The sequence below is a fragment of the Salvia splendens genome, chromosome 11, assembly GCF_004379255.2.
Source record: "Salvia splendens isolate huo1 chromosome 11, SspV2, whole genome shotgun sequence".
Taxonomy (NCBI): domain Eukaryota; kingdom Viridiplantae; phylum Streptophyta; class Magnoliopsida; order Lamiales; family Lamiaceae; genus Salvia; species Salvia splendens.
In genome coordinates this window covers 29,124,581-29,138,789 of record NC_056042.1, presented here as the reverse complement: position 1 = coordinate 29,138,789, position 14,209 = coordinate 29,124,581, and the positions used below count along the sequence as shown (strand labels likewise).

Below are 14,209 nucleotides of genomic sequence, written 5' to 3'. Positions count from 1 at the left end.
TTTTTTTTTTTTACTTGAAATATCCGTTCGAGATTGAAGCAACGATTATTTATAATTCCAAGATCAATTATTATAGATGAGAATGGCAGATTTCGAATACTACAACGATCACTTATTATTTATCTTAGGCTAATAATAATAATAAGGTACGAAAGTTCGGGTTGTTACATTCTACCCCCCTTAAAAGAAATTTCGTCCCGAAATTTAGGAAGTATTTAAACAAAAAGCTCGGGATATTTCTCCTTCATTTTCGCTTCGAGCTCTCATGTTGCTTCTTCCTGTCTGTGGTTTTTCCACAAAACCTTCACTGTAGTAATCGACTTGTTCCGAACCTGCTGCACCTTTCGATCTAGTATTTCTACCGACTTTTCTTCGTAACTCAGGTCAGGTTCTAGAACGATTTCTTCGTGGCGAATCACATGTTTTGGGTCGAAAACATACCTTCGAAGTTGGGAGACGTGGAAGACGTTGTGTACGTTTCCAAAGTTGGGAAGGTAATGCCATGCGATATGCTACTAGGCCCACTTCTTCCAGAATTTCATAGGGTCCAATAAATCGTGGTTTCAGCTTACCATTGAGTCCAAATCTGGTTATTCCTTTGGAAGGGGATACTTTCAAAAAGACATCTCCGATGTTAAATTTCAATTCGGTTCGACGTTCGTCGGCGTAGGATTTTGTTTTTTTTTTTTTGTTTTTTTTTTTTTTTTTTGCGTTTTCTGCAGTGGTCAATGTCTTGCCTCCCATGAGGGTCTCACGCGAGGACATATAGAGTTGATCTAACCGTTTTAACTTTGATAGGAACTGAATTTGAGATTCCAAGAGAAATATTCAAATCATTCTTGCTTTGTGTAGGCTCCAAGGTAGCCATGAAAATAAAACGATTATAATTATTTCTATTAGGTGAGTATTTGGTTCACCACAAACTCTCACCAGTTGCTTGCAACAAAGGTTTTTATGAAATGCGAAGACCACGCTCAATTGGACTCATTATGCTCACTTCCAGAAGAAAAAAAAATACAATTTCAAAGGGCTTGAGCTATACCCGTAGAGCTTGGGAATTTTATTGTGGGAAGAGCTTGGCAGATGGAATAAATTGCGAAAGTGAGGGTATGATGAATATAATGTAAATGTCAACAATAGGTTGCCAATAATATAATCAAAATGAACAGTGAAGTAGAAAAGTGTCAAGTATCCCCAGATGATAACAGGAAGACCTGAGATGGTTGGTTACAAATGGATTTGAAAATAATAGGAAAAACAAACAATTGCAATTTACTCGACAACACTGTGATAGAAGATCATATCAACAAAATTTTTAGAGTTTATAAGCAATTCAGGGTAACTAACTAATATAGATGGCAACAAGAGGAAACTAGTCAAGGGAGAAGCAATGTGCCAGCTTTAACATGGAGCTTGCAGAAAAGCTCAAATCAAGAGACAACAGTCATATTTGAATTCAGAAGATGAGAGTACTTATGTAAAACAAAGAGCTTGTCAATAAGTATGTCTGAAAACACAAAGGGTCAGATTAAAAGGTTTAAGGTCTCACCAGATGGCTGCTACAATATAGTAAGACTGAAAATGATTGGGCTCAAGTGGATTTGAGAGAAAGAAGAATAACAGGGAACTACCTCTTTTGGTCAACAACATCGTGATACTATGTCACGTTAACGAATTCACAAAGTTTATAACCAAATCACGGAAATTAACCAGTAGAGAAGACAATCAGAACAAACTAGTTCAAGGAGAGAGCAAATTGCTTTAGACCTGGAGTTGCTGGAGATTTCACAGCATGATGGAATAATTATAGTGGAATTAAGAAGAGATGACTATCCTTTATAAATTAATGAGTGCCAGCAAGAACATTTAAAAACACTAAAGGTCTACTAATGATCTTTGAAGAATATATTATCATAGAAGAGACAATAGTTTAGGGAAACATGTTCATTCTGAAGGCTATAAATAAAGCAGCTCCTAGTATAGGAGTTTAGTGGCAAGAGTATTGCTTTTATACAGAATGAGTAAAGAAGGACCGTAGTCACTGGAGGTTATCAGAAAACATGAGGGAGCAAGCTCAAAACTGAAAGTGATTCACAACCTTGACATAGAAGAGGGAAAATAATGGCACATTACCTTGCAAAAGAAGTCATTTAAGGTCTTAATTCAACAAAAGTATTCTGATCAGGGGGAGGATGCGAGAAAATGAAATTCATGAGAATCCAAGTAAGCGTTGCTGGTGAATCTTCCTGGTTAACTAAGATGGTGATACTCCGTTGTTTAACCCTTTATAAAGGATGGTAAACGAGTTATGGGAAACTTTGGTCACAAGCTACTTTGACCTTACGATCATGTCAGATGACCATATGTGGGAATTATGACTCCTTGGTACTCTCGGTTCGTCAGAATGCTCATCCTCGTAACACGCCATTTCTATTTACTTATTATTGTAGAGCTAAGTTCTTTCTTATCGAGTCCTTTTCTTTTCGTCGCTCGGGAAAGCGAGAAATGTTCATACTGTACTTCTAAGTTCGAGCTCATATTGTGTTCTAGAAGGAACGCATAACTAAGTATTCTAAGTTCTTGGAAATTTTGATTTCCCCATCTTAGCAACATGATTCAATGACTACTCGAAAAGAGGTATCATTTCTCTAACTCAAAAAGAGACATCAATTCAACAATTGGTACAAAACTAGTGTACTTTATATTTTCATATTTCAGTACCTTTGTCGACTTAGGAAAGATACTTCTTTTATTCATACATTCACAGTCTTTAGCCAAGAAAAGACATACTAACTCTTTCTTTAAGCATGCTACCAAATCAAGAATTATCAACTCTTTCTTTAAACTTGGTATGTTTATCTGTTCACTCAAATTAACTGCATGAGTTATTTCTCAATTTCAAACTTTCAAACATCTTGACTTTCTTTTGAAAAAGGGACAAGTTACCTTTTTTTTTCCTCGTTGAGTGCGATTGGTGGGAGTGCTAAGAGCATTTTCATCGATTATACAGTCTAGTGGAACAAGGCTAGACCAAAGATTTTCAAAAAGACTCTCGGGTTCAGAGCGAGAAAGAATGCTCTGATACCACTCTGTCACGACCGCATTTTCTAAGGATAGAAAACACGGTTGATCGCGACTAGGGGAGGATTAAAGAAGCGGGGAAGAAAGGGGAAAACAACACAAACCGACCATAGCTCGAAACAAATGGGAATAGCTTGAAATAAAATCAGAGTTTTGAACAAAATAGACTTGAGTCTTTTAAGATGCACAACGAAAGCAAATGAACTCGGTTTCATGTATGAAGACATGAACCTCCGAGAGTCAAAATCTGACTGAATTAAATGTCTCGTCTCAATAGCACTTCCTCCACCACTTCGCTGCTCAACCTGCACATTTAGAAATATATGCAGGGCTGAGTACAAAAAGTACTCAGTGAACACATTGCCGAGAATACAAATATACTTTTGAAAATATTGTCAAGCCATCATCACAGTAACACCCAGGGGTTTTATTTAAAAGACCTGAGCTTACTAAAAATCTTTATTCGACTGCGCAGTCTAAGTTCTTTGCATTCTTTGCCATATCTGATCACATTGTGTCGTGGAGATGGTGTTCTCCCACGGTCACCTTGCATTCATGTGCCGGGAAGGTGGCCACCTTCCTCGGTCACCTGCTCTGCCCAACATGACAGAGGTAGCTTGTGCCGGGAAGGTGGCCACCTTCCTCGGTCACCTGCTCTGACCAACATGTCAGAGGGAGCTTGTGTACACTAGTCCGAGCGGGGACACCACCCTCACTGGGACCCGAATTCGTCTTATATCATCATTCATAATTCACTTGGCCGTAGCCAACAGATAGGCATCATACACAAAACATTTATGGCAAGACAACATCACTTGAAACAGCAACGAACATAGGTTCGAGTTTTCATAACACATCACCTCAAAATAATTTGCATTTTTATCCACATTAGTATGTAGGATAAGAAAGTTCACCTTGATCGTTTAGTTCCCTTAATTTGAATTTTCCTGACTCCACCCTTAACTCACGGAGATAGCCTTTTGAAAACAAACAACGTACTAATAAGACTCGAGAAAAAAAAAAATTCACATACTTATAGGAATGCATGCCCCCTACTTTATTTCTTTTATCATTTGTTCACCGTTAGAAAATTTTAGAAACTTGCCTATTAATTAAATTGGGAAATTTAATTAATAGTACTTCTTTATTAAACTTAATTATTTCTGTGGCTTGAGAACGTTGTCTCCCTTTTTCTTTCCCTTTCCTTAGCGGTCGCCCGGGGCGTCGCGGGGCGATGCCGGTCGGCCGCTTACGCCCATAATTCCTCCGTTGGCTCCTCGTATTTTCCTCCACGATATCGAATTAAAATCCAAAAATTATAAAAGTGCACAATTAAATTATCGCAAGTATTTCCCCTCGCAATTACATTTATTACGAAACTTGGGGTAAATTATTTGTACATCGATTTATTCTGAGAATTAATTAAATAATTCCCTACAATTAATTTAATTATCAACTCAAAGATTTATTTAATTATCGGTCCAAACTAAAATTAGTGTTCTATACCTTACTAATTATTCTACAAAAACTATAGCAACTTGGATCATAACAATTTATTTTAGCTTACTTAACCATTTTATTCTTAGGCCCAAAAATAATTAAATTTCGAAATGGGCCTCACAAAACACTATGCATTGAAGCCTCAAATTAATTTGAAGGAATTGGGCTCGAATTATTATTTTCTAATTCCCTCATCTTCTTAGCCCAATAACATGCAGCCCAATTCCTAAAAACTCTAGCCCAATGGAAAAAAAAACTAACCCTACATATCACTAAGTCATCATCTTCTCCCTCATTTCACAAAATGCACCGCCTCTTCCTTTCCTCTCACACGTCGCCGCCGCCAGCCTCCCTCCGGCGCCGCCGTCGCACCACCGCCACCTCCGGCAGTGGTTCTCCTTCCTCCTCCCTTCTCTCTCCCTCTTCTCTCTCCCTCTTCTCTCTCTCTCTCTCTCTCCAGCCTCACGTCGCCGTCCCCACTGCCGATCTGCCGCCACCGGCGCCGCGGATCCACCGCCGTCGCCGACTCCTCCTCTCCCTCTCCCCTTCTTTCTCTCCAGGGTCTGCTGCCGCCGCTGCCGCCGCTGTGCATGCACAGGCGGCAGCTTCGGCCTCCTCCGTACCTCGCACCGCCGGCCGCCGCCACAGCCGAGACCTTCCCCAGCCGCCGACGTCGATTCCCGATAGGTAGGGTGGTCAGAAATTTGTTCGTCTCTCTCATCTCTTTTCTTTTGTTTAAACCTCAAAGAATTCATTTTTTTTGATATTAAACTTTGTTAGTTCAATTTTTCAGATTTTTAAAGCAATGAAATCACTGACTTTGGGAGCGTTGGTTGTCGATTGTCGGCGACGGAGTGCCGAGCTTGCTGTCGGAATCCGGCAGACTCCTCTGTCCTTTTAAGCTAAGTTCCTATTATTCTTTGATAATCTTCATTTTTTTATGTTCTTGGAATGCTATAACAACTATTATTGAGGCTCTAAATTGTCTATATATCAAATGCTAAATTGGTGTTATGTAGACTCTGGATATTAAGTTTGTATTTTGGCATAGACATGTTTTGCCTATATGAAATATGTGGTAATAGGTGGAAAGAAAGTGGGGTGTTGATGGTACTCACCTATGTGGGGTGAAGAAGAAAATGACTTGTTGTTTTTGGGCTTTGCTTTGTGTTGTGGACGCCCTTTTCCTTGCTATGGTGGAAGAATTCTTGCTGCCTTTTGGAGATAGTAAATTTTGGTAGGGGAGGTGAAGTAGGTAAAAGTGACGGTATTTCGGTGTGAGGGAAAGCAAGTGGCTTGACATTCCTCTTCTAAATATTATCTTTTGTCATAGGATAAAGATTGTGATATCTGCTGTGAAAGTGGCGTGGGCATCAAGTTTTTGCTAACATTCCTATCTCTAATTAAATGCAGCATTTAATGCTCACTGAAAAAAATCGATCCTCAAGGATCTGCTCTCTCTCTTTTTTTTTTTTTAATTATATATATATTTTTTTTATTTGTTTATTAAATTAATTATTTGAGTATTTGTTCACTTGTTCATTTGGTGCAGGTATAATCGGTTCAAGTTCGTGGCTTTGGTGTAGAAAAACAAATAACATCCATAGTCTTCCCTGATGATGTACCGGACTTTCTTGGAGTGCGAGCACGGCCGTTGAACGGGTTGCGTGAACTTTTCTCCAATTGTAATAGATAAGGATTTGATAAATTTGTATAATAGTACTTTAGCGGACTTCGGAGATATGTCGTACATTATAACTTTTATTTGGTGTTATTTTTTTTTTTTTACTTGAAATATCCGTTCGAGATTGAAGCAACGATTATTTATAATTCCAAGATCAATTATTATAGATGAGAATGGCAGATTTCGAATACTACAACGATCACTTATTATTTATCTTAGGCTAATAATAATAATAAGGTACGAAAGTTCGGGTTGTTACATCACCATTCCATTATTTAATTTAAAAACTTCAATTACTAAAAACATTTCTACAATATAGAAATACATTAAAAATACTCGAACTACCATTATAAATTAAAAAATATAAAAAATTACATACTTAAATCCTAAAATGGTACCTGATCTTCACCCCAAAATAACATGTTCAAGGGTCCTACCATTTCATTATTTTATATCGTTTTTGTACCTATAAATCACATTTTTTATACCCGGTGTGACTTTCACTGCAAAATGCTCTCTAAACAAATACATTTTCACATTTTTGTCATTGAGGATATTTTAGGCATACACAAAACTATTACCAAAAGCGATATTATAATATCTTCTCTCGTTCTCTTCTCTCTTTATACTATTATTATTAATCAATATTAATGTTATTATTTAGATGTTATAAATTAATAATTTATTTATTTATTAATATCATTCCATTATACTTAATTAAAATTATAGTTACAATTAAATATAATTATAATTATAATTATTATTATATAATTTTTTATATGAAATTAATAACTAATCAATATAGCCATAATAAAAATTTAAAATTGTGAATTATATTCATAATGATGTAAATAATTGAATATTTTTAGTTAGGTGTTTGAACCCTAAAATGAGTATAAAATAATTTAATTAAAAATATTTAATTAATTTAAATAATTAATTTAATTAGGTATTTTGTTCTTGATTTATATTATGAATGCGATGTATGTATAAAACATTAAAAAGAAAGAAGAAATAAAAGAGAAAAGAGGAAACATAAACTAAGAAGAAAAAAGAAAGGAAGATAAAATACTAAAGAGAAAGAAAAAATGAAGAAAAAAGAAAGAAGAAACTAAAAAAGGAAAAAATAAGAAATAAGAAAGGAAGTAAAAAAAATCACATGTTTAGTAGTACTACTATTTAACTGAAATTTCTAAAAGTATCATCAGTAACAAAAAAATATATATTTGGTACCTAGTGATATTTTTATCCTAAGGTATAAAAAATGATATAAAATAAATATCAGTATCACCTAGCTGCGAAAGTGAAAGACAGATACACATAGTTCATTTTAGATTTAAATAAGTAAAATAAACAATGTGAGCAAAAATTTAAATAAGTAAAATAAACAAATAGTTATATTGGAGAGTGTGTGAGCAAAGAGCAACACTAGTGATGCCAACTGCCATGGCTGTCGCCGTGGCTGTTTCTCCTCCATTTCTGGGCCGTACCCTTGTAAGTTGCTCCCATTTTCTTTCTTTCCTTCCATCTTTCTTTCCTTCCCTTTTCCCTTAATTCTTAGCTACCTTATGCTTCTTGATTTTGTTCCTAAAACATAAAATTGTTAGTTGTAGTTTGTAGATTAAGAATGAGGGGGAACAGATTTTTGTTCACAGCAGCGTGCAATTGGTTCAGTGGCGAACAATGTTAAGTTGCAAATTTTAAAATTCAGCTTCAACCTTGTGATGAAAACAGCAATTTTGACTCGGTGGAAAAGTTTGTACAAATGAAGCTCTAATTTATCAGATATTTTCATTAGGAGGAATAATCAATTAATCATGTTGCTGGGATAAAGATGGAAGAATGTATATCTTGGGCTGTATGCAAAGTGCAAACTGTTTTTCCCATCTCAGTATTTCCTCATCCTCCCATATCAATTTCCCCAAAATATTAGTAACAACAAAAAAGTCAGTTTCCCTTACATGCTCTGTATTTTCCCTCTATTTTTAGAGATGCAAACACTATCGAAAAAGTTTACTACTCCCTCCGTCCTGTAAGAGTGTGGTCACTTTTTATAGGCAATTGAGCACACTCTTGTGGGATGGAGAGAGTATGTATCACAAGGTGTTTCTGTGTTGTCTAAACTATCGCCTCTAATTGATGTTATATAAATATATTCCCTTGTCTTTTGGTGATTTCTTTCATCATGATATAGACTAATCTTAGTGTTTAGGTTGTTTCTGCTTGGTATATTGTATATCTAATTATATTGTTACACAGAGGAAAACCTTTTCTGGAAGGCGCATCCCAAATTCAGATGTTGGGTTTAGCATAAAAGCCATATTTTGGGGGCCAAAGAAGACCGTTGAGCCCACCAAACAGGAGCTATCCCTTGGAGACTTCAGCTTGTCAGAATTAGGGGCGGAGGTGTTTGCTTTTGTGTTCCTTTAATATGTTAGTGTTTGGTCTGCCAAATTCGTGATGCGAATGTTCAATCGATACTATTTTGTTCTACAATAGGGTGATAGAAATAGTTCTGACAAGGACAGAAAGCTGTCAGTTCGAGTGGTTTCATCCATATCAGAGATTTTACCACATGAGTGGGATGCTTGCAGTGTTGATGCTGTAGGCCCTGACAAATTTAATCCATTTCTTACCTATGGTTTTCTTTCGAGCCTCGAGGAGACAGGTTGTGCAGTGAAGGTTAGGAAGTTCAACTTCTGTGGCATTGCCTTGCCATTTACTTATCATTTCTTATTAACACATAATAACTTCAGTTTATGAACTGACTATGTTGTCTTTGTTTAAATTAAGAGATATGTAATTTTTGTTATCTTGTGAGTGGAAAAAGATTGATTTCCTTTGAAAACAGTTTGGGAGTATTAGTGAGTCACGATAGGCAAGAGATTTTAGGTGGCAAGTAACTCTAATCCTTCATTAGTTAATTTTTGTCCACGGCTTAGCTTCTTTTCTCTTGGTTGGCGAATGATCTGGATAGTTTGATCTGAAAAGAGTTTCCTTGAAGCTCTGTCCACTTGATCGAATATATGTGAGTATGTAAGTGGTGGAAATCATAAGCCAATATACCACCTTTATATAGCATGCACATCTTGCCTCTATTCGTGTAATGTGCCTCATAATTGAACTAGTAATAGTTTGACATCCCTTCCAGGAAACAGGATGGGTTCCCCAACATATTGTTGCACAGGATGAATCTGATAATGTTCTTGGAGTCATTCCTCTGTATCTGAAAAGGTTTGATTATATTGATTTTTTTATTGATTATGAAAAGTTATAACTATTCACACAAACACATGCCACATGCCCCCCGAAATAGTTGTTGTGACTGCAAGTCTTCTCTTACATGTTTCATGCGTTGGGTGTGGTTTTGTCCAATGCTGCAGCCATTCTTATGGTGAATATGTCTTCGACCATTCATGGGCAGATGCCTATCATAGTTGTGGATCAAGATATTATCCAAAGCTGCAATGCTGTGTGCCTTTCACACCTGTTACTGGCCCAAGGATCTTAGTTCGTAATACCAGTTACAGGGATCAGGTCTTTGATATTTTAGTCTCTGCATTGGTGGCGCTGACAATTAAGGTGGCTATCGAATCTAACATATCTTTCTTGCTATAGCTTTAATTTCATTTCAGATTCATGCAATGCTTTAATTGTATACATATGCATCAGTAGCACATTCTGCTTCTTTAGTTTACCTTTTCCATTTCACTTTAACTTGATTAATTTTAATTTATTTCTTTTATCTCTTCATAGAAAAAAACTGTCTTCCAGTTTTCAAAAGCTTCATGAGTAGGCATATGTATGTGCCCATATCCTATTTAAGAATGGATATAGTGAAGGTGTAATTCATGTGATTTCAGGTCTCTCATTTTCTCTATTATCGTGTAAAATAGGCACTATGTGATTGTGAACAGGAAAACAAGCAACTTGACAAAACTTCAATATGTTTATTTACCAGAATAAATACTGCTAAGCCATCTTTCACCCATGTTGAATTTCATACTACATTTGTATTGTCTTTCACAGTCTGAAATGATTTATTTTTCTGTTCTCATTGTTTATATTAACATATTGGTGTATTCCAGTATCAGGTTTCATCACTACACATCACTTTCCCCTCTGCAGATGAGGTGGGGAAGTTAAAGGAGAAGGGTTTTTTGCAGAGAGTGGGAATGCAGTATCACTGGAAAAATCATAACTATAGAAGGTAACCTCATTTGGTTCTTCAATTTTCTCCGTGCAATGGCTGAATGGGTAATGGAAAGAATTAAACTGGCAATGTTTTTTAACTGTGTAGCACAGTTTCCTTTTGCATTAGGAGTAGTAATAGAGTCATTATTTCTTCTTGGGCGGTTTACAAGAGAAGAGAAATGGATTCCTAAAAAGAAAAGAAGTCATGTCAGAAAAGCAAACAATGACAATCTCCTTTAGTCACAATTTTGAATTCTTATGAGTTGCATAGATGAACAAATCAACTACTTCCTCACACCAAATTAATCCCATGTTCCTTTTTTGGTATGTTCCAAAATGTAGTCCACAGTCTTAATTGGAATTGTATTGAAATTTATTTTATTAATAAATTAACCTTACTATTATTTGTGAACTTGATGTGTGGAATAGTAAATAAAGGCAAAATACACTAAATGCACATAAATTGTATTTTGAAAGAAAATTAAATTCATTCTCCTAATCAGTGTGAAAATTGAAAGGAGACTAATTTCATGGGACGGAAGGGGTATAATTTAAGCACAATCTAGTTCACTGACGTTGTAGATTTTTTTCTTGGGCAGTCGTGCAAAAAATATGTTTACTAGTTAATTCGCTCACTAGCATCAATAAATCTGAAAAGTCTCTGCTAATGTTTGGCCCATTTGTAGAATGCCAATGACTTTCAAAACCGTACAAATTTCTGAAAAGGGGCCATTGATGGGCATCTCTAAGAAAATTAGATCTCCTGGGAGCTGTTTGCAGTGTTTCACAGTTAGTTTTCTTTGTGGTTCAGGGTGGGTGGAAACATGGTGTTTTTTATGTTTGCTAATAGGCCAATAAATGGGTGTTAGTCATTCCTAGTTTTAACTCACACTTGAGGGAAAATGGTTAGTCATTATTTCTCACATGATTGCTAGAATCTATTGCCTCATACGCAAAACCTTTTTTCCTGCAATTATAGAGATTGGCCTGATCACAGAACTTTGCTACACATGTACCTATATTTAAGAAATTATTCTTGAATTTGGAAGGACTTTGTTATCAATAATGGAATTTTAAATTTATGCGCAGTTTTGATGATTTTTTGATGGACATGAAACAAAGTAAAAGAAAAACCATTCGGCAAGAGCGGAAGAAGGTACTGTCGGAGCCTTTCATCTTGTTGTTCTTTTGTTACATTTGACAATGCATAGAAAGATTTGTGGACCATGAAACCATCTCATGAAGTTAAAGTAAAAGTAAAAGTAAAAGTAAAAGAAGCTTTAAACTAGTCATAAGCCGTATGGGCTGACGAGCTAATCATACAATTTAGTTGTATATTCTGAAACATCTGGGTCGTTTACTCGAACTATGCATTTTGTTACTTCTATTGGAGGCAATATAGCAGGAGATTCATTAGTTTATCTAGATTGTAGATTCCTTATAATATACTCTATTTCTGGCTGTAAAAGTTTACCAATTCTATGCTGCAGAATTTGTAGACGAATTAGTACTCCAGAATTTGTCCTGTATCATGGTTAATTTATTTTATCCGGGAACATGCAAAAGTATCATTAAAATGGAAAAAAATTGAATACATTGGCAAAGTGATGATTGAAAATACAGGTATATAGACGTATTGACCAAATTAGTAATTGTTTGATGATAAATAGAATATATGAATTACACTCTTTACCAACTACAACACTTGCATTTTTTATCTGCCATTTAAGTTATGCTCACGTCTTTGACTATATGGCAAGATTTGTTTTGAAGCAATGCGGGTAGTAGAGGCTTTGAATCTCCCTAACTGATTAGATCGTGGAAAGGGAAATCAGGGATGTCGAAGTAACATTGTCCAACTTGTCCTTGATTGTAAATCATAAATGTAGACTCTCGTATTCAATTCAAGGCTGTTTGTTTTAAATTTTGCTAGTTGCACGTGCAAGCATGAGGCTTGGCTATCTGTTACGACCGCATGTGTCTATGGAATTGGTATTATAGCATATGAACATCAAAATGTACTATTTTGATTTCTATGCGGTTCTGAAGTTTCTGTCTCTCTTCATGTCATCTTGTCTTTTGTTTGCTGGTCCAAACATCTACAAGATTTTAGGTGTAAATACACACATGTTGGACTGTTATTTTTTCGTATCATGAGGTATAGGGTGGCTTGTTTCAACAGAAGAAATTGCTGATAATCTTCTAAATAATTCCATCCTGCAGATTTCTGCCCAGAATTTGACCATGAAACGCCTGCGAGGATATGAGATTAAGGTACTTTTTTATTTTCAGCATGCATTGTTTCCATAAAAAAATTAGGGACATTTTCGGAAACACTTTAAGTCGGGGACACAAAATATGATTAACCCATATGAACAAATTGTTATTTAAAATTACACTAGTGATTTTCAACAACATTCTTCAAATTTCTAACTTTCTATGTGTATTACGGTTGCAGGCTAAACACTGGGACACATTCTATAAATTCTACAGGAACACCACGGACAATAAGTTTGTTCACTAAACTCTAGTGTTCTTGTCAAACATATAAATCGAATATAACATTTAAAGAAAATTACAATTCCTCTATGAACTTCAGGTGGGGAAGTGCTTATCTAACAAGAGATTTCTTCCATGAAATGGCTTCAAAGCTGGGTGACGGGGTGTTACTTGTTACTGCAGAAGAAGGGGATGAACTCGTTGCTGGAGCTCTTAATCTTATTGGAGGAGACACAATATACGGACGATTATGGGGATGTCTTCCTCGAGCATACTACCCAAATTTGCATTTTGAAGCCTGCTATTATCAGGTTTCTACTTCACTTCCGTCCATTGTTACATGGCTTGTGTTGAATTGAACAGATGCTATTCATGTCAAATTTTGTGCCATCATTCATGATTTCCGCACAAACCTTGAATTCATAGTGTGAAATTCAAATGGTGATCATATTCTAGGATCTATGGTGGCCATCATTCAGATGTGAGCCACGTAGTGGGAAAAATATAATCGAGATACTTATTTTTCATAACGGATTCATAATATGGCAGGCCATAGAAGCAGCGATTGAACTCAACCTTGACAAGGTAGAGGCTGGAGCGCAAGGTGAGCATAAGATCCAGAGAGGTTATATGCCAGTAGCGACCTACAGCTGCCACTATATCTTGGATGAAGACTTCAGGAAGTCGATTTCAAATTTCTTGATACGAGAACAAGCTCAGGTCATTTCTTTTAGAGCCAATCTTTTCAATTCTCTGATCCATGCTACTTTCTGTTGAAATTCAACTCTTTCTGTTGAAATCTGAACAGCTTGAGTATGTTATGAAAGTGTTGAGTGAAACTGGGCCGTTTAAGGACAATGTCACTTGAAGTGGTGAACGACAGAACACCATTCAAGGAAGAGACGCGGCATTGCCGTTGCCAACCCCCCTCGATCAAAAGAAGTATCAGATGAGGTTGATTACCATACCTTAGAAGATGGACAAGAAGGTTGACTATTTATAGTGTGTAGCAGATGCAGGTGGACAGGGACAAGCACATTGTACATATGTTGCAGGGTAAAACCACCTTGCACAAATTTGTAAATAATTAACGTCCTGTGCCTATAAAAAGCCACATACCAAGCAAGTGAGGACATTTGCTCCTCCAAAGAAAAAAAAATATTAAAACAATCAAGCTGATTAACTGTATTGTTTGTTATTACTATATTGTTTTATGCTATTGGTTGACCGAAAAATATATATATTTTTTAA

The 14,209-nt window shown here is 36.0% G+C and overlaps 1 protein-coding gene and 1 long non-coding RNA gene across 2 annotated transcripts; both read left to right on the top strand.

Moving 5' to 3' along the window:
• Positions 1 to 5,128: 5,128 nt before the first annotated feature.
• Positions 5,129 to 6,355, top strand: LOC121755369. Its single transcript, XR_006040709.1, has 2 exons — positions 5,129 to 5,268; positions 5,375 to 6,355. It is a non-coding gene; the product is annotated as an uncharacterized LOC121755369 (long non-coding RNA).
• A 1,310-nt stretch (positions 6,356 to 7,665) lies between these two features.
• On the top strand, positions 7,666 to 14,177 carry LOC121755302. Its single transcript, XM_042150612.1, has 12 exons — positions 7,666 to 7,759; positions 8,525 to 8,671; positions 8,765 to 8,947; positions 9,417 to 9,499; positions 9,649 to 9,847; positions 10,354 to 10,475; positions 11,549 to 11,615; positions 12,683 to 12,733; positions 12,918 to 12,970; positions 13,059 to 13,269; positions 13,508 to 13,678; positions 13,767 to 14,177. Exons 1-12 carry the CDS (start codon positions 7,700 to 7,702, stop codon positions 13,824 to 13,826), a joined length of 1,407 nt encoding a protein of 468 aa, XP_042006546.1. The 5' UTR covers positions 7,666 to 7,699; the 3' UTR covers positions 13,827 to 14,177.
• The last annotated feature ends 32 nt before the right edge of the window (positions 14,178 to 14,209 follow it).